Source organism: Neolamprologus brichardi, chromosome 6 (assembly GCF_056152115.1).
Source record: "Neolamprologus brichardi isolate AB-2024 chromosome 6, ASM5615211v1, whole genome shotgun sequence".
Classification (NCBI taxonomy): Eukaryota; Metazoa; Chordata; class Actinopteri; order Cichliformes; family Cichlidae; genus Neolamprologus; species Neolamprologus brichardi.
The window spans coordinates 6,442,182-6,462,544 of record NC_142109.1 but is presented as its reverse complement, the minus strand read 5'-3'; the positions used below and the strand labels follow the sequence as shown (position 1 = coordinate 6,462,544).

Sequence of the window (20,363 nt, the reverse complement as noted above, 5' to 3'; positions counted from 1 at the left end):
AATGAACAAAATAGAAGCTGCATCATTAAATCAAGAGCACTAGTACCAATTAGTGTCACATATCCAGTAAGCATATATATAGGCTATACCAGCAGCCATTCTAACCTGAATTGGTATAAAGCAGAATGTATTATTCTAACTAAGGCAGGGGAAATAGATGCAGTGATGCAAGATTACACATGGATAATAGATAAGTGTTATCAAATGTTTGAATTGCCCTCACACCTTACCAAAACAAATAAATCGACTGTGATAGGCAATCAAAGAGTTACTGCATGATACAGTATAGATTTAAATGCTGTTCTAAACGCTGCAAACTGCAACATGATGGTGCAACAGAGACATTAACTTGTGGCAGGCCTGCTCAGCACGCAAGTTACTCGCGGAGAACTGGCGCCACCGTGTGGCAGCATGTCTGAATAGCAGCTTATGGAAAAATAGTCCCGAAGGAGCAGACTTGTCGCCGCTAGATGGAGACATTCGTGTATCTGTTGTTTGCTACCGCTGGAACGAAACCGGAAACGGTTTCAAAGTGTGCCGCATCATAGCTGCGGTCGTGTACAGAAAATAAAATAAATATATAAACAGCTTTAAAAAGGCACTCTCTGAACAAATTTCCGGTTAAAATATCTCTTTAATCTTGCCATTTTTCTTTTTAAAAAATAATTGAAACAACAAAAGGAAGAAACACGAGTTTGGGTTAATTATTATTAATTTTAGAACATAAATGATAATCTGGACGCATAGGATAATATGTCTCTCAATTCTGAGAGAACTAGACGGATGTGGTGTCTATTATTCAAACCACACTTTAAATGGATTTCAGTGTTTAGCCCACTGTCAAAATTATATTCTCTTTCAGAAGTTAGATATGCAGAAAAAAATGAATTTACATTTATTTCCGTTGTTCAAATGCGAGGAATCGCGCGGGCGACCGCTATTTTGCAAACCCTTACCGGAAGTGCTTCTCTTCTTCGCTCTAGCTTGACTCTGCTGCTGTCAACGTTTGTTGCGGTGAAACCTCCGAGCTGTCACAGCAAGCGTCTGTTGAGCCCAGTCATGGTCAGGTTTAGACTTTACTTGTGGAATTCGTCATCAACCAGGCTGCTATTTTGGGACTAACTAAACACAGTTGAACAAAACGGGCATGTTTGTTTAAGTTCAGTCGCCGTGCGGATTAATATTTCTGGTTAACCGTCTTTGCTGTTCGTTGGCGTGTTTTTTTTTTTTTTGTACTATTATTATTTATCTGCGACGGACTTCACAGTTTAACGAGGTAAGTTACGGGCACGGGGTTAAGGAGTCCAAGTGGTAATTCGTGTTTTTTCAGTTTCTTAAGGTTGAATTTTGGACTTTTCGTGTCTCCCCGCATCTTAGCTGCGCTTCAGGATGCTTTTGTCCGTTGGCTGCCCGTTTGAGTTTAGCGACTACAGTTTATTGTCAACATTAGCTGCCTGCAGCTCCTGCTCACTCTGAAAGCATGTGGGGTTAGCTGTCTGCTGGAAATGTGTGTTAATTTAGCGATGAATGTAGTTAAATAGCGAAGTTAAATGTCAGCGTGTTATATGTAGGCGGAACTGGTTTGTTGTAATGGGTGATTAACTAACCTGCCATACTTTTCTGCATAGGCTGCTCTGCTAGTCCCCATAAGACCACTACTTAACAACTTTATGAGGGAGTGTTTATGTCTTATTACCATTTTGTTATTATTATTATTATTATTGTTGTTATTAATATTAGTTGCCATATATTTCTTAAGTAGCATTTAGTCTTATTTGTCCACAGCAATACATGACATGAGCTTGGGCATTGAGGGCTACTTTAGCCATACTGAGCTTGGTGCAGGTGCACAAAAGGTTAAATTGCACAAAAAGCAATTATTATTCTGTACTTCGATTAACGAAGGGCATGCTGGGACCACCGGGGAATATTTAAGGCCCTCAGAGGGTGTGTCAAAGAAAGTCAAGTGCAAAATTGGCCAAACTGGCGATAACTGTTTTGCTGTAAATAACATGTTTTAACCTTATTGCCATATTAAGTGTGTTGTGTAGGGAAGCATTGTTACATGTACTGGCTAAACAGGTGTTTATCTTTTGTCTCACATCAACCACATCACAACACCAGAAAGAAAAAAACTACTGGGATTGTCTGTCGTTACGGTATCATACTATTGTCTTTCAATATCTAACCACAGTTTTTTAATTAATTAATTTATTTATTTATTTATTTATTTATTCATTTTTGTAAAGGTATGTTTAGGTATTGCAAAATCTAATGAAGTGCATAAATCATCCCTGCGGAATTTTCTTTTTGTTTTTGTTTATTTCATGTAAGGATCATAGACTGTATGTAAAAAGTAGATGTAAACACTATTAAGTTAGACGTGACTAGTGAGGGCTTGATCAGAGCAATCAAGGGACCATTCACTCTGCTAGGGCAGCAACCCCTCAATCTTTAAAGCACGTCCTGCTTCATCATCCCCGATTTTTAACTTTAACTAGAGTGTAGTTTACAAAATGAATATCGTGTTGTATTCAAAAAGTCCCCAAACTGCAGATTGAGATCATTAGTATATGCCTGTAGTGTTTACTGTGGTTGCATCTTTGAGATATGTTTACCATAGACTTTTCCACAGTCTTATTTCTTTTTACTATCAGAGCTGTTGTCTCCTGCTGGAGTTTAAGAAGAATGCTTCAAAATGAGTTAGCATTTTCTACTTCTGGTTTCCTTAGCCTGAAGTTAACATTTTTAATTTTTTTAGAGGCTTTTAACTTTTGTGATCAAAACACACAATATCTTGATCTATAGGATGTATTTCAATAAATACACAATCATGAATATTGAAGCCTTAAGTGTTTTTGTAAAGGCGTTCACTAACAAAGGACCATGGAGACATTGAGCACAGGGTCGTAGTGAAGTCATACAACTGTCATGTAGTAATTTTCTAACCTAACATTGGTCTTTTACTTTGGGGATTGCAATTATGTGTTAAAATCAGGGTAGGCTAGAAAAACACATCATTCCTGCAGCGTTCTATATTACAGATAAATGCTACTATTAAATGGGGGGAGATTTTGGCAACATTGTATCAATAATTAATACAGGGACACCAGATATTAATATTTTATTAAATAAATTGTACTACTCTGGGAATACTATGAACAACAGGGGTCATCTCACCATCCTGAGATAACAATAATTCGGCTTAACCAAAAAAGTCATCCAGCACTGGACACGAGTAAAAACAGGGCAACAGGAAAACTCTGTAAATGGTTGCAGCCTAATTTTAACAAATTTGGATCAGCGCAGTTCATGTAATCCAGCTGTTGTTCAGTGTAAGGGAAGTTAGACTTTTTTTACAGTTAAAATTAAAATTGTGATTTTTTTTTATGCAATCAAGGGCTTGATTTGGAATTATTAGTATGGAAATGGAAGGAGATTAATTCAGAAGATCTTTAAAATAAAGATTGTTTCAACACATTACTTGAAATAAATGAGTTTTGTGTGAGGCTGGAGGAAAGCAGATGGGCCTGCCTGAGAGTCTCGGGCAGGGATGGTAAAACAGCTTCGCAGCCCTGAAAATAAAGTTTCTTTCATGCAGCAGACTATTCAGAGAGACACTGAGAGAATGTACATTAATTAACTGGGTCACATTGTTGTAAACAGACCTGGTTAGGTAGCAACATAGCTAAAAAACTGTGCTTAATTATTTTCTCCCCTTAAACTTTACAAAAAGATTGAGGTCCTTTTGTTAGAAGGCAGTGCACACTGATGACTCATCCGCTCTCTGTGAGTGAGTCATATTTCACTGGCACGGTACTAATGTTAGCCACAAACCATGTGCCAGGCTGGTTTGGTTTGATGAAGACTAATTCTCGGCATTCCTTTCTTCCCCCACTCCTTCTTACCGTACCATTTTCCCTTCATTTCTACACTTTTTTCTTCTTCTTCTTCTTCGTTTTCTGAATTGTTTCAGTCATTCATAAAAGTGTGAAATCATAAAAGTGATTTCACACCTTCTCCATCACCAGCCAAGCTTTCATCTTTGTTGGTCTGCCCGTTCTGTCTCTTCTTTTCTCTCCAGTGTCTCAGTGTCTTTGTCTCAGTCTGCATCAGCTCTTACTCTTCCTTACATCTTTGTTGTTACAGGCCGTGTCAGCTTTCCTTCTTTGTCGCTGTCCTGACAGTGAAACAGTGCCCCTCTTTGCCCAGGCCTGAGCAAATAATGCTACTACATCTCAATCTCCGCTCTTTGATTTTGTCCAATAGAGATTCCTGCCGTCAGCTTTAAGGGCTCACATGTGTTTTTACATGTGCTTGTGCTTGGGCTGTAATGGTCCTGAACCATTTGGCTTGCACAGTTCAGTTTGGTATGATGTTTCCTCTCTTTTATACAGCCTGTGAGTCATACTGTTACTGAAATATAAAAGTCTATTTTTGCCGGCATACTTGGGTTTCTGGAACAGACACTTGAGGCTTTATCTGTAATCATCTGTTATCAGCTGCTGATAGACAGCCTTAGCATGCTAACAGGAGTGGTTGTGAAAGCTGGACAGTACTTCCACTTTTACTGAACATTTATGCCTTCATTTACACACAAACAAGTTTGGTGTGTGTGTGTGTATTTGGTTCTCAAAATTTTTTGGACCTGCCCCACTTCAGAAGCTGAAAAAAGTTCAAGCAACACAGTGATTATTGATTATGAACCACTAACTAGCTTAGAATTATTTCTTATAAACAGTAGGCTTGTTATGACAAACTAAATACCTGCACCCAAGACAATACTTGATATTTTAAAAAAGGATCATTAGTGTCTCCATAGTGTAGTGGTTAAAACATTGGCTTAGTGAAGTGAAAGGTTACTGATATTTTATAAATGGGTAATTATTTCTCCTAGGTCATGCCAAAAGCATGGCACTGGATGTGTTAACATTTACAATAAGTGTTTAATACTTCTGTGTTGATGTAACAGGAGATTTACTGGCCTCTTCAATTCCTCTTTAAGAGTTGTTCAGTGTTGTGAACGTCAGCTGGTTCAACTGTTAGTGAGGGAGGGGCTGTGTGTCAAGTCTGCTGCTATCATTGCTGTCGCAAATGGGTGTCTAACCTGATAATAATTCTTAGTTTTGAATAGTATCTGAACCTGTTTTAATGGAAAGTAGCAGCTTTTTTTGGCCTTAATGTTACAGGAAGAACTGGAGTAGCCAACTGCAGTGAAAATGCAGTGCCGTGATCCCAAAACTGAAGCACATACCAAAAGTGTTTTTTTGTTGTTTTTTGTTTGTTTGTTTGTTTTTTGCTTGTGTGATTATTACAGCTTAATCAATATACTGGCCTATCAGAGATGTAATTGTTTTCCCGTATCCAGGAAACCTCATTTCCATCTATTGAACCAGATGTTTGGTGACCCTGGTATATTTTTACAGCCCAGATCTTAATTCTATTTACTGCTCAGATGTCTCTTTTAGATAAAACTGTGAAAGCGAAAATGCTCATATTGTTGAGCCCTGCTTACTATCATCAAATCCTGTGTTATGTTTTCCACAACACTGTTGACCCGAGGAACACTATAAAAATATAAGTAATTCAGACTTTACTGATATCAAACCCTTCATGCCACTGCCACTGTCTCCACTACATGTAGCACAGCAGGCATCATAGCCGAGCAGGGCGATGTTGTGGCGAGGCGACGTGTGAGCTTTGTTCCAATAAATTTGCTTCTTCTTCTGCTTCTTTTGGCTTGTTTTACACTCTAAGAGACTATACTAATTATACGAGTCAGTATATTTATATGGGAATTTCTTACTCTGACATTCTGACATTTTTAAATTATTTTTGTTGGTGTCGAATCATCCAAAACAAATTCTTTATACAGCTGTTTATAAATGATTCCAGTACAGTAAATCCTGTGATGGGATGTGAGACACCAAATGAAGAACTCGTGGATTTCCACACTGTTTGGGAGACTTTTTCATCTTTCATTTGGACTATATGGCTGAATGTGATGCACTTGTCACTGTTGTCCTTCTTCATGATTGAGGCAGATTTATTTCTGTGGGAGCTGTGCAGTTTGTGCTGCCTATTCTTGATGAAAAGCCGCTTTTGTGTCTTTCTGCACCTGATTCCCACAGGACCTGAATCAGGCTTCTCTGTCTCTGACGGGGCGGGGGGGGGGGGGGGGGGGGGGGATGTTCTCATCCTCACATTTGTACATTATTGGCTTTCCATACTGCACATTCTCGTGGAGGAATCAGACCTCAATGACAGATCCCGTGTGCAGTGCAAGGGTGACCAAGGCAGAACATGTTTTCTCAGCAGCTCTTTAGAAGTGAGATGCTTAGAAATTAAATGAAAGGCCTCAAATCAGTCATGCGGGCATTCCAGGACAAAAACAGCTCTCTCAGTTTACAGCATGAACAGACTATTGTAAGATGTAATTGGGTTTAAGATCAAGCGGACTGGACGACAAGCCCCAAATAAGGAAAGTAAACCTACACAAGAATGTGGGACGCAGTCAAACACGGCTGCAGTGTTTCAGTGGAATGAGCAAAAGAGGAGGGACATCTTGGTGCAGCAGTGTCCTCTGTGTGGGGTGGGGGTCGGTGATGTTCAGGAGGAGAATTGTGCTGAGCTAGGCTCCACTGAGATGCCACTTAAAGTGTAAGGGAGGCTTTAGGGGAATTAAGTCCAAAATGCTCCCCCTCTCTACGCTCTTAGCTTAAGCCTCTTGACGTATTAAGAAGAAAGAAATACTAAATGTGTGTTTCCTCAGCAGCAGGTCCAGGCTGCTTGCACTGTGTAGTCTAAATAAACATGACCCTTTGTTTTTCTGTTTTGTTCTAATGATGGGATCTGCAGATTAGATTGTTAGACATGATGGGATTTAAAAAAAGCTCTTACCTTTCACATGCTACAAGAGCCCCTCCATCTAATTTAAATTTAAACAGCCTGGTTGTTTGATAGAAAGAAGAAGGTGCAAGTTACAAAAAAATAAACAGATTTAATATGTATCTTCATAGTAAAGATGTATTGGAAACGTAGCTGTCTCTGCAACAGAGCAGTTTCAGTATGATGGTGTGTTTTCCTTATTCACAGTAAACAGAACAGGCTGGCTGTAGCAACCACCGCAGGGGCTGCAGGGCGTCGTGAAGTACAGTGTTGCTGTTATTAGCTGTTTACATCAAAACGGTGTGGCTGCTGATATTTACTCTTTTCTCTCTTTCAGTCTTTCACCCCCTCGAGTTTTGAATCAACAGACGAGCAGAGGGTGACAAAACTAGAGGAAAAGTATGTAAAGAGTTTGTGTGGTGTTGTTGAGCATGTTTACTGGACAAAGTTTGTTTGTAAAGCAAGGTCATTATTTGTAAGTAATTATATTAAACAACAACAACAAGGCGATCGCCCATTCTTTTAAAGTGAGGGTTTCGGCGCGCATGTGTCCTCGTGCATCAGCTTCCTGTCTGTTAGATGCACAGACGCAGCTTCCCTTTTTGTCATCTTCTGCCGCTCATTTCAGTTGCACAAGTCTGCAGTGATCGCATCCCCGGCTAATGACATCAAGGCTTTTATTGGATGTCAGCTCTGATTGCGTTAAAACTTCAGAGACAGGAAGGCTGCTTTCATGAGAACAGTCAGAAGCTAAAACAAAGGATCGCAGAGAGAATCTAAAGGCTGGTGGATTTCCTGGGGGCCTCTACTTGTCACTGAGCTGAGAAACGCCCCGTGCAGCTAGCATTTCTAACTTTCAGCGTCCTGTTACTGTCGAACGCCTCGCTTTATTCAACAGATTGTCTGGAACTGTAGCTGCAGGTATGTACTGGTGCTCTTCATTTGGTCTTATCAGTGATGTGCAGCAGGAAAGAGGGTTAATGTGGAGTTGAATGTTTTGACCCCATCGTCAGAGCACTGCTCGTGTTTTGTGTTTCTGTAATGAATTGAATGTTGCTGCAGAAGCTGTCAGGCGGTAAAGCTGCTGCTAATTATCCACACTGTAAGAGCACATCGTGGACCGATGGGATCACTTAGCTTAAGATGCTTGTTACATAATCTTTACGATGGCTGCCGTGCTGAAAGTTAACCTCATAGATGTTTTGTAACAACATAGAGCTGTTCAGATCCTTCTCGCTACCTGTGATAGTCTCTGAAGATTTTCTGAACTTTAAGTATGCGGGGTCTGTTAAGGTATGCATCTGTGTGTGCATGTGTGTCTGTCTATCATGTATTCTATACTGTAAATGTGTCTGCACTGTAGCGTAATGAAAGTGTGTGTCCTTGTTTTTTAAGCTTTGCATGTACAAATGCCTTCATGGTGTTTTGGGGGGTTTATATTTACTCTGTAAATCTTGCTGCTGTTGAGTGTTTGTGCAGCAGGACCGATTAGCTGGATTACAGGCAAGCAAGATTAACCAAAGAGCATCTGTCAGTGACATACTACTAATATTACTTCTACCACAACTACCGCATCACTATTACTGCTACTGTGTGTTTCACTGTGCTGCTGCTTTACTGTTTTATTGTAATAATAATGCCACATTCTTAAAGGTGAACATATGGTCTTATTTATTTAATGTGATTACAGGAAATATCATTACTGAAACATGCAAGTCCTAAAAGATGCATTGAGCTGCCAGTTTGACTTACTGGGGTCACCAGTTCTTGACTCCCCGTAGAGATATTTATGAAAAGAACGAGAGAAAAGTTGATGTGAAAATGAAAAAATGTGACCGGGGCAAAAAAAAAGAAAGAAAACATATTGCTCAGACATAGCAGATGGAAATAGCCACTGCGGTCATTCACTGGTTTGTGAAGTCCGATTTTGAATTTGAATTGGCATTATAGTATTCAGTCTCTGTGTGTTCTGGAGCTAGAATTGAGTGTATTTGAATAAGAAGGTGTTTATCAGCAAGCGTCATTAGTAAGCTGTGCCCAGAGGCGTATTGGAGTAAAGCTTATTTGATGGTTACCACGCAGCAAGTTGTTTGTCAGAAAGTTTAACTAAAAATGCTCCAAAGGGCAACAACACCACAGACCTCTGTGGGAGGTCCAATTCAGTGGCTCAGAATTGGACCTCCCACCTCAGGGTCACAGTGACCTGAGGTGGGAGGTGACTCCTAGCGGAAAGCTACTAGCCCCCTACTACATCACTGTTCTATATGTCTTTCATATTTAAAACTGTCTTTAATTCTTGAAACTGTTTGATTGTGCTTTACTCTACACCTTCACATATAACACTGAAGTCTTGTTCCACAGTATCTGTACATTGACAGTCACAGTTTATCTTATCTCATCTTTTTCTTGCAGATGATTTCTAACTTTTAAGCCAAGCATGTTAAGTTATATAGAAGAGGCACAATTACTAATTATATTACTAATTATATTCTGGGCAATTTCTTTGTTAGCGATGGTGTATTCACTCTATCTAAATTAAGCTGGCAAATGAGGTTACTGTAGGTGAAAACTGCAGTTTTATGTAGGCCTGAGGATTATGTATTAAGCAATCTAAACTCAATGCAGCAGTGTTTGCTGTGGACTTCAAAACACCACACTGAAATCCTATTCCACTGCTCTGACTAGGTCTGCTGATTTCAGGGATTATCCAATTTCAGTAATTCTGTTATGTATATTGAGTAAATTGAGACTTATTATTTTTCCCTGTCTGTGTGTTTCAGTCATGCCTCGCAGAAGTTCTCGCCTGGTTTCTGGTGGCTACTATAATTCAGATGAAGAATCTGACTCAAGCAGCGTGACCAACATATCTATATCCTACCGTGAAAACCCTGTTAAGTAAGTTACTGGTTTCTGTGCTGGTGTGCCCTTGTGCTTGAAGCTTTTTTTTCTACATTCTGATTGTCAGTCTGTAATGTAACCCTGCCTTTCTCTCTTACCAACTTTTTCTTCTTCAGGGTTTTCAAGAAGAAGGCCGGGACCCGCAAGCCCGCCTCCTGTACCTCCAGCAGAGCCAACAGCAATGCTAGCTCCGCTGCCCCTGACACACCTGTCACTCCAGGTCAGTATCCTGTGATGGTGCATGAGTGGTAATGACATAATATCACAATCTGAAAGTTTTCAGAGTAGGTTAAAGAGAAGTTTCCAAACTGTTGCCTATAACAAAGCTCTGGATTACTTCTAACGCCTTATCGGTATTTTACTGACTGTCAATTATTTAGTTACCCTTTGTAATAATGGACACAGATGGAGTATTGGTGCAAGGAACCTAATTTATTATTCATTTTCTGCTTCTTTCTCTCATCTGGCTCTTAGTCCCATCTCCATTAACCAATGAGAGCCGACCTGTCATGAGGACCATACCTTTCACCCCATCCACAGCCACCCCGCGGCCTGCCCTGACCCCATCAAAATCATCAACCCCGAGGCAGACACCCCCTCGTTGCCACTCAGCATCTCCAGGAAACAGCTCTCCTGCAGGGCACTGCAGCTCTAGCAGGCCAGGATTACACTTTAGACCCAGCCATAAGGAGCTGAGTCAGAGTGGCGTGGACAGCTCAGGGTACTCGTCCTCTGAGGGTACTTACAGGAAGCCCATGGCCGCCCCCTTCAGCACTGATAGAGTCAGCAGTAACACTGGGGATCCCAATACCGGATACAGAAGCAGAATCAAAAGTGCCTTCAACAGCCTTAGCGGTGAGTGTTGACGTTTGCTTGTGTTTGCGTGTCTTTGCGCTGCCATGTAATAATCTCTTTGTTCCTGTTTGTTCTTTTGGCAGACTCAGCCCTGATGCTCAGTGCGACAGTATGTGCAAAAACACATGACGTGGCAGCGTTAGGTATGGTGTTTGTATATGATCATTGTTACTTCTTGTAGCTGAAGCTCAGTATGCATCTACGTGTGCCTGTGCATTATATACAGATCCTACATACTTGAGTGTTTTTTCTTAGTTGCAGCATGTGATTTGGCTCTAGCTTATCAAAATCCCTGCAAATCAACGTTCCTTCTCTTCCCCGCAGCTAATTCTCTAATCAGCAGTCGCATGAAGAAGGCTTGTGGTGTGGCCCTTCTCCTCCTCCTCATCTTACTTTTATGTAAGTAACATAAACATAATTGAATATATTCTGTGTTTTCAGAAAGCCGCTGAATTTTCTGCTTGATCTACTTTCCTGAAGACAGTACAGTAATCTTCTATGAGCTTGGGGTTTCCCCTCAAAAGTAGGTGTGGTAGGTTCTGCCACAGAGGGTTCTTAGACTTGCAAAGCAGCACTGCTTAGTCTGCTCCCTGCATCACGTGGTGGGGTTTTACTCCCTTCTCCACCTCACTGTGACTGTATGAGTCACTGTAAATGTCAGTCACTACAAGAGGCTTTCACTGTTGAATATTAGAGTTGGGTGATCTTTTTTTTTTGCTTTGTGTGCTTCTGAGTGCTGTTGTTCAGGAACTATCCCTTCTGTTTTCTCCAGGTCTTTGGTTGTTCCTTCCCTTGCTCGCCTCTTTCATCACCCGCATGAATGTCACAAAGAGCCCATCGCAGACACAGCCCGTTGTCCCTGCTACTCCTCCTCCTGCTCAACCCAACAACATCTATTCCAAACCTGTGGTGGTAGGGCTCTGCAACTGACTGTTTTTCTTGCTGGTTAGATTGATGGGTGCTGGATCAATCTAACTGTCTGAGTGACTAAGTAGATTGATTAATTATAAATGACAAACTTTTATAATAGTGCTCGAGCTCAAATCTTCAAGGCCTGCACAAGGGGTTATTTAACAATGCCAAACCACAGCAGCAGTCGTCTCAAGGTGTAAAGTTCAAATCCAATAATACAGAAAGAACAAACAGCCATTTGCTCCCAATACAATACATTTTTTTAAATGAAATCTTGATATTGTTTAAATAATTGTAATAATGATATAAATCATTGTGTAGTTGTTTGTTTATATGCAATTGATAGTCCTGTCTCACTTTATCCGTGCACTTGTATTTTAAATTTTATTCATTTATCCAAAAAAAAAAAGCAGACAGTGAGTTAAAGATGAATTTGACTGTTAGCAGTCATCGTTGTTTTCTTCAGTGTAACCTGGTATTATTGCGGCCCAAGCTTGAGATTTGCTAGTGTAGTATTTTCCCAGCACACATTTGTGGATTTTTAAAGGTTCACAGAGTCTGTTTTCTTCATAATGCTCCACTGTGGGTGGTTTACAAATTGAAAGTGAAAGATCAGCAGTTTGATCCTGAGAGGAGACACATATCCCAGCAAAGCTACCTGCTGTGGTGGTGATGAATTGGAAATAAGAGAGCTGCTCAAAGGTGCTTTTTACTGTATTTTCTTTATAAATCTTTATAAGCACATCACGTTCTCAGTTAAAAGAGTTACAGTTTGAGAACAATGACACTCTCATCAATGTCATTTCTCTCTTACCAAGCTACCTTTGGTTGTTCTCTTATTCACAAGGGGTTGCGACAGCAGATAGCGCCACATGTTTGATTCACAGGATATTATGCACCAGATACCCGTCCTGACACAAACCCAAATGCAGCCACCTGCAAATGTGTAAAGCGCTACACTTTGGAGCCCCACTGTTCTCTAACCAGCTCAAAGTCAACAAGGGATGGGATTTATGATGTTTATGATGAAAACTTTGAGACTTAGTTGTAAGTCCTTCAAGAAGTTCTTTTTTTGTTGCAGTAATAGTTTGTTGTTTTTGTATTTTCAAACAGGATCCTACCATTGTGTCTGCTGTAGTAGATGAAAAGATGCAACGTCTTCTGGTAACAAACCATTTCCTTGCAGTCAGAAGTAAAAAAGTCTGCACCCTCCCTCCACACACGCACAGGCACAAACAAAAATTAAGCTGTCTAACCATATCAGAATAAAACAACGGAAAACTAAAATAAATGAATTGCCGTTACTTTGAGACCTTGCATGTTGATCTATTTTGAGGTGAAAGTGATGTGGTGCATCTGTTACAGGTGGAGCTGCAGATAAAGCAGGAGCTGCTTCTCTCCCAGGTGAGAGAATCTCTTTCTGGTTAACCCTGTGGGTGGTAGAGCTTCTGCCCACGGATGTCAGAAAGGAACACAGGCTAATAGTAACAGGGTCAAAACTCAGGTATGCTAGAGTGACATCTAGTGGTTGACATCTAGAGCAAATGCAGAGGTTTGTTTACTAACCTACAAGCAGTTGCTGAATAATTCCCCAAAGGCATAATTTCTGATATGAAGAGAATTTATTTTAAAGAAATTTTAATTTGATTTAAGGTGAATAAACAACAAAAAGGCTTTCTGATAAACGGTTAACCATGGTTAGCTTTTAGGATGAACATATATGACTTAAAAACCTGGCTTTAAAACATGCAGGGCAACAACTTTTTGCCATGGGCGTACCGGTACGCCTAACTTTAAAAAGTTAGGCGTACCGGCACAAAAGTTAAGCGCACACAAATTTTATAATAATTTATATAATATAATGTGTTTTTCTGGATACACTGTGCTTTTTCAGCATTCAAAGATTGATGACACCGTGTCAGAGCACTGGCTATGAATTTCAGAAGGATCAGGCCTTAACTTAACAGAAAAGTTAGCAATAGTTATTTTCCTATTACAGCTACATCCACTTCTGTCGTGCCTAGGCTGCTCACTAGGGCTGGGTATCATCACTGATTTCTATAATCCATTCGATTCCGGTTTTCAAAGTCCCGATTCGATTCAACTTAGCCTCAAACAGTCAGAAATATTATAATTCTGATCATTTATCAGTACTGACTTCATCAGAATTGTGAACATCACAGCAGATGCCTTTGTGTGAAAGTAACTGAGAATAAAACACAGAAAAACATGAAGGAGATTTTCCTGGTCTGGCTTTTTATAGCAGATAACCTTAAAAATATTCTACAATGTTCTGCATATAAAGTTTAAATTTCTTCAGTATTGAACAACAGAAAAAATAGGCTTTCTTGTCCGAGGTCATTTAAGTGAAAAAAAGAAAAAGAAAACAAAAAGACAGCGCTGTAAACAACGGTAGACTGGTGGGTAATAAGCGAATGAATAATACAGAAAACAGACATTGGAGACGGGAAACTGTTCTTGAAGTACAGAGAGAGAGAGAGAGAGAGCTGTGCATGAAGTGTGATTTTAATAGTCGTGGAAGCAAAACAGCAAAATTCATGACGACATTGATCAAATGTGAAGCGCAGTTTGCTGCTTCTTTTGCTGCTGGCTCAGTGAATTTTGGTTGGAGAGAGACAAAACCTGCAGCTCAGAATCAGCGCAAAAAGACGTAATCACAGCGCGGACCGGACCCATCAGAATCGCTAAGCTCCGACAGCGTGTCCGTCTACGGGCTGTCGGGTGAGAAAGCCGAGAAAGACAAAGTTGATTCTGACGCGTCGGGTCCGTTCTGTGTTTACGTCTTTGTGTGGAATCCGTGTACCTGCTCTCATTTGCTGTTTGGTTGTTGTTGAAATGGTTTTGTGAGCTTTAATCTGAGAATCTGGCGTTTCTGGCAAAACACAGTTATATTTAAAAGTTGATTCAGGATTTAATGAATTGATATCGCTTTATTCAAGCTACTCACCTCCCACTTCCACCTGCACTTTCAACTGGACCACGGCCAATCAGAGAGGTCCCGCCCCTTACTATCTCTGATTGGTTTAGTCCACGATAGGGGCATAATGTGTGTCTGTTGTTGACCACAGGGAAGGTTGCAGATTTTTTTTTTTTTTTGCTACCCGAACAGTTGGTCGCACAGGTGCAACCAAATTTTTTTTTTTAGTCGCACCACTGAAAAATTTGGTCGCATTTGCGACCAAATTGGTCGCACTCTAGAGCCCTGACATGAGATCTAAAATTTATGAAAGAGACAGCCTGGTATCTATGAGCTCACTTCACCTATCAACACGTCATGTTTTCCTTCACTCTGAATAAAAGTCCACTTGTTTTTTCTAACAGATGAAGGAGAGACTCCAGCTGGAAATGCGCGATATGAAGGCCAAGCTTGAGGCCACAGACTCCGACAGTCGGCAGCATCTGGAGCAGCAGGTCACAAGGTTGAGCAGGCGGATGGCAGATTATCAGTCAGACAGCAGCACTGCTGCTTCCAGCCTCACCCTCAGAATCCAAGCTTTAGAGGATCAGAATAATAAGGTAAACGTCCTGATAGGTTCAACTTATCTATATTTAAAGCAACCGAAGGTTAATGAATGCAGTCTGGAACTTTGCCTGGTTTTTATGCATAGTCTTTTCTCTTGCAGTTGGCCCAGGAGTTGTCATCCATCCAGGTGATGCCTCCTCCAGCCCCCTGCCCTGATCCTACCAACACACCCATACACAATCACCTCACACCTGAGCTCCAACAGGCCATGGAGAAGTGGCTCACTGACCGCATCAAGGTAACTAGTAGTAACTGTATGTGTGTGTGCGCTTATGCTGCTAGATATGAGTTGTTCCACCCATCAATACTTAATAGTATACTCTGTTTGTGAATGTGAATAAGGAGCAGGATGCAATCAGGCTCAGCAGCAGTGGAAGCTGCGCAGACTGTGGACGTCCCATGGCTGATAAAGTGGCTGACTTTGCCCTGGAGACTCAAGGTCAGGAATGTTTGGATAAAGATCAAATTATTTTTGCTAAAATTCAGTGTGTGCATGTGTGTGTTTGCTGTTTTTGCACCCAAAAAAACGCTTTTTATCATAAATACTTAGTTATTGATCGTTTAATTTATTTGCCTGTTGATTTGTCTTCTGTAATTATTCTAAATGACATTCATGCATCTTGTCATCAGTCATCAGCAAAGATTGTTGTCATTTAATCTTACTTTTCTCTTACTACTCTTATTGCCTCTTATTGCCCTGTGTGTGTGTGTGTGTGTGTGTGTGTGTGTGTGTGTGTGTGTGTGTGTGTGTGTGTGTGTAGGTGCCAGTGTGGTCAGTACCAGGTGCTCAGAGACGTACCGCATTCGATCAGCATGTGTGACCCTGTTTGGTTTCCCTCTTTGGTATCCATCTGAAAGCCCGCGCACTGTCATTCAGGTATAATGACCATCAGTTTGCTTATCTGTCCCCTTATTGTCATTTTACCCTCCAGGGCTTTTCACTTTAGACTGTTAGCCCTTTCATTTTTACTAACTACATCTCCCGCTGTCTTCCTCCCCAGGGTTACCCAGTGCTGCTTCCAGGGAAATGCTGGGCGTTTCATGGTGTCCAGGGAACACTTGTGATCTCTTTGTCCCACCCCATACGGATAACTCATGTGACACTGGACCACCTGCCACGCTACAACTCTCCCACTGGCCGAATTGACTCAGCACCCAAAGACTTTGAAGTCTACGTGAGTGCTTCCAGTGTAGAAACAGTGTGGGGACACATGACTGAAAAAAAGCTGCCTGCAAGTCAACATGAAGCAGGAAAATAACCAGTAGCTAGCAGTCAGTTCATCATTAATGAGAGTTTGTGAACTCATGGGTCTTAATGACTCAGATCAAACATAGATACGTGGAGGGAGCAGGGAGGGTACTCGTGGTAAGGAAAGAGCGAACCCACCAGGTCTGTTTGTCCTCAGCCCGAGCATCACGTACCCTTTAGGATATACAGATGTACTACAATATCTGTCAGACGTAAAGATGTGAAATTATACCTCAGAGGCAGCATTTGTGGTTGAGACATTTAAAGCTGCTGCTAAGTCATGCTGGTTCTCAAGTACACATGCTTACACAAATGAACCAAAACATCAGAATGAACTGCACACAGTACGCATGTGATCACATTTCCAGCAATAACTCAAGTAACACCGCACACTCTGCATTTGTCCACAGTGACAGCACACACTGGATTTTAAAGCTTTAGCATTTTGGCCTCTGCCATGTTGCATTATTGGTGTCAGAAGTAAATGTATATGGATGAAAGCTAGCAAGCATGGTTTGAAGCTGGATCTTAACCTTGTACAGCCTGAACCATGACATATTTTTTATTTATGTATTTATCTATTTTTAAATGGATATTAAATCTTCTGAAATATGAGTTGAAACAGTAGAGAAATATCAGTTTGCATATACGAGTTTTCAGGTGTTTGAAGACAAAAATCCCATTGATGATGTAGAGGTTAACACTGTTAAGACTGTTTCACTCACCTTAACTGGACCACAGCTGTTTGTAAAAGTAGCCGTGCAGCTCAGATAATTCCATGAAAAATCCACCAGAAGGCACCAAAAGAGCACACACATCTCTAAGTTTAAGCCTTTACAGTTAAAGGTTAATACACTCCATACACTTGTTGTAAAGGCCGAAAGTAGCTGCAGGCCAAAACTACCTTTGTACCATTGTGCTGTAAATTTGCGCTTTTTACCACAGGAGCCAGCTTCAAGTGTAACCTTGAGCAGCTGCAGTTTTTTACTGAATTTCCCACAGCAGAGTTTTCTGCTTGACAGTCATGCATACCTGCCAATTATTACATTCATTTTCTTCCACTTCTATTAAAAAGCCTCGGCACAATGTGATAGCTACAAATTGTAACTTTTCTGATATTTGTAGTTCATGAATTTGACTTGTTTATTATTTCACTTGTCATTTTTTAAATGTGGATGATCTAAATCTGCCATTTATCAACCGTAGGACCTAATATAGGAGTACTGTATGGAATTAAGTCTCAAAGAAAAACTTTGAAAGTGACATAAAGACAATTTTAATTTTGAAATCTGACCCAGGTGCCATTTGTCTCTTTCCAGGGGATGGAAAACGACACAGAAGAAGGAACACTGCTGGGGACGTTCACTTACAATGAGTATGGAGAGCCAACGCAGACGTTTAAGATTCCTGTAAGTTCAAATGAACCCATCTTAATATTCACCGCTCATTATATTTACAGAGACACAGACCACGAGCAGACTACTTCTGCTTCTGTATAAAGTGTAATAATCATAAGTGTTTGTTGCATGCTCTCCCTTACACTTAGATTTTGTTGTTTAACTTTCTTTCCTATCTTTTCTTTTCTTCTCCGCCTCACACAGAATCCGAGCGACATGGTTTACAGAGTCGTGGAGCTGAGAGTTCTCAGTAACTGGGGTCACGTCGAGTATACGTGTCTTTACCGCTTCCGTGTGCACGGAAAGATCGCCACCACGTGAGGCTTCAGACTCACTCGGAGTGACTTGAAGCTTTGCTGGTCTCAGGGCCAAATGCTACTGAAAAAGTGTTTTAGTGTTCACACGCACACCTTTGTTTCAGCTGTGTTTTACTGGGGTTTTTCTAACCTCTTAATATTAAAGGATAAAAACGTGTAAGATCCTTGTTGTGCAGTGCACATTTGCTTTGATAAAAGTTCCTGAAAACCAAAAGTCTACATGGAAGTTTAAGGTTCTGGCAACTTTATGCTTTCAATTATATGATTGTGCCACAAGATCATTTTAAAGCTTTTCTTATTACAAACTATTATTATTAACAATCTTTTTTTCCTACTTTGCATGTGTACAGCGCTCCATCCCACCTGAGAGTTCTCTGGTAAAATAACATCTCTTTCCGTTTTGTCGCTGGGAAGCCACAGAGGAGTTGAGTGTTCAACACCTTGCTCAGTGGCACAGTGACAAGTCATAGAAACAGTCTCTTATTTTATTTACTTGTCCTGGTTTCTATAGCTGGTTATTAGCTTTATTCATCTTTCCATCATCTTAGACCACAAAAGAAATGGAGTGACGTTAATGAAAGCTTGTTTCTAACACGCTCTGTTCATTCATAGGTGTTTAAATGAGTCTCAGTATTTTATGTTTTTACAATTAAAACACAAAAAAATCTAGTTTGTCTAGCGCTCAGTCACATATGTTGCCTGATACCTGAACAGGTTGAAAACACTGTTTTGTTTTGTTTTGTGCTTCTTCTTTTTTTTTTTTTTTGATGCTGATGTGACATCAGCATCAGGTGGAAATACACAGAGGGCAGCAGTGAATGTTTTCTAATCAGCAGTGCTTGATGTTCTTAAAGGAAAATGTAATTTCATATCACTATGAAAGGTAAAATATGCAGCTTGGTAACATTTCCTTTCAGCACGTTTTGACACATCAGTGTGGATTTTCCTTCTGGTACTTGAATACTTGAAAAGCTGTTTTTCTAACCTCTTTGACAGACGTCGTGTTGAAGCCATGACAGCTTCGTTTTTTACTCTGTACATAAATGCTTACATTTGTATGAAATGTTTAACCAGGATAGAAAAAAGTGCTATTTGTGCATAAAACAGAAATTCATTGTATTATTGTACATTATTGTCAATTATTATGTCAGATCTTTGGATTGTGTCATTCAAAACCCAGAAAACACAATTTCACACAATGACAGAATTTTTGTTTTTATTTGTTGTAAATTTAGGCAGAAGAGGAGAGAAAGTATAATTTACAGAATGACATGAAATGTTCTTCCTGATTTCAAGCAGTTCAGATTTGGATAACTTAACAAAGGATCAGGTTTTCAGAAGTATTATTATTATTTGTGTTTTGTCTATTTAATAGATGCTGATATATACAAGTTGTTACACAAAGGAGACACAGTGTCATTAACACATGTTTTCAAAAAGTAATGTTAAAGTGAAATGAAGATATATTTTTGCATTGATGGCTGTTTTATAAATGATTGTTTACATTCCTAAAAAGCTTAATAACCACTCTCCTGGTGTACTGCAGGCTATAGATAAACTGAACATAATTGTAGACAATACAATACACGCAATAATACACGCTAATTCTGTTAAATGTGTTTAACATGTTCACTTACAGTTTTCACTTTAATCCTTAAATAGCTTGATTTTGCATAACTAAACATTCCAACATGTGTCTAATAGACTCACATTTGCTGAAGCATTGTTTAAAAATGTAAGTATTGATGGGAGCCTAGAGCCTACACCTCAGAGTGTATCATTCCTCTTATTTGACCAGTGTTAAGGTTTAGGTAGATCAATCAGGTTCATTTTCTCTATCCTCAAATGTTAAATTGTTTTTTTTTTTTTGGATCAAGCAAAACAATAAAAACGTTTGTTTTCTATTTGGATTTTAGAAATCTCGTCTCACACGGAGCCCTAAAGTGTTCTGCAGAGTATTTGACAAAAATTTTGTCTGTAAGCCAAATTTGGATGTTTGAGTTCTAAAATAAAACAATGCAATATGTCTTTGTTGTACTTATTGTATATCCTGTGAAGCTCATCGTGGTTATTGAGAAATTTACTTCCTGGTTCCTGAGTCGAAGATATGAGAGAGAAAAATGTCAGGTTTGCATTCAAGCATTTAGAGGCATAAAGCAGCTACCAGTACATTTTTTTAAACAGCAGAAAATACCAACAACTTAGCATTATGGTTAAAAATGAATTTTTAAATATTGCTGATCACTGTGCATGTTGCAGCTCAGCTTTTCCACCACGTTATCAGCCGCTCTGCACTTTTGCAT

At 39.9% G+C, this 20,363-nt stretch overlaps 1 protein-coding gene across 4 annotated transcripts; it reads left to right on the top strand.

The window, feature by feature from the left end:
- Positions 1-969: 969 nt before the first annotated feature.
- sun2 (Sad1 and UNC84 domain containing 2) lies at positions 970-20,086 on the top strand. Of its 4 annotated transcripts, XM_006803794.2 has the most exons (17): positions 970-1,276; positions 7,226-7,287; positions 9,669-9,783; positions 9,903-10,006; positions 10,261-10,641; positions 10,725-10,784; positions 10,966-11,040; positions 11,414-11,553; positions 12,667-12,717; positions 12,919-12,957; positions 14,896-15,090; positions 15,198-15,335; positions 15,440-15,536; positions 15,859-15,974; positions 16,099-16,272; positions 17,666-17,755; positions 17,948-20,086. In XM_006803794.2, the coding sequence occupies exons 3-17, from the start codon at positions 9,671-9,673 to the stop codon at positions 18,062-18,064; spliced, it is 1,890 nt and encodes a 629-aa protein (XP_006803857.2). In that variant the 5' UTR covers positions 970-1,276; positions 7,226-7,287; positions 9,669-9,670; the 3' UTR covers positions 18,065-20,086. The 4 variants fall into 4 exon arrangements, with proteins under 4 accessions (XP_006803857.2, XP_006803856.2, XP_006803858.2 ...); XM_006803793.2 differs by lacking the exon at positions 7,226-7,287; XM_006803795.3 differs by lacking the exons at positions 970-1,276; positions 7,226-7,287 and adding an exon at positions 7,569-7,809.
- Positions 20,087-20,363: the final 277 nt, after the last annotated feature.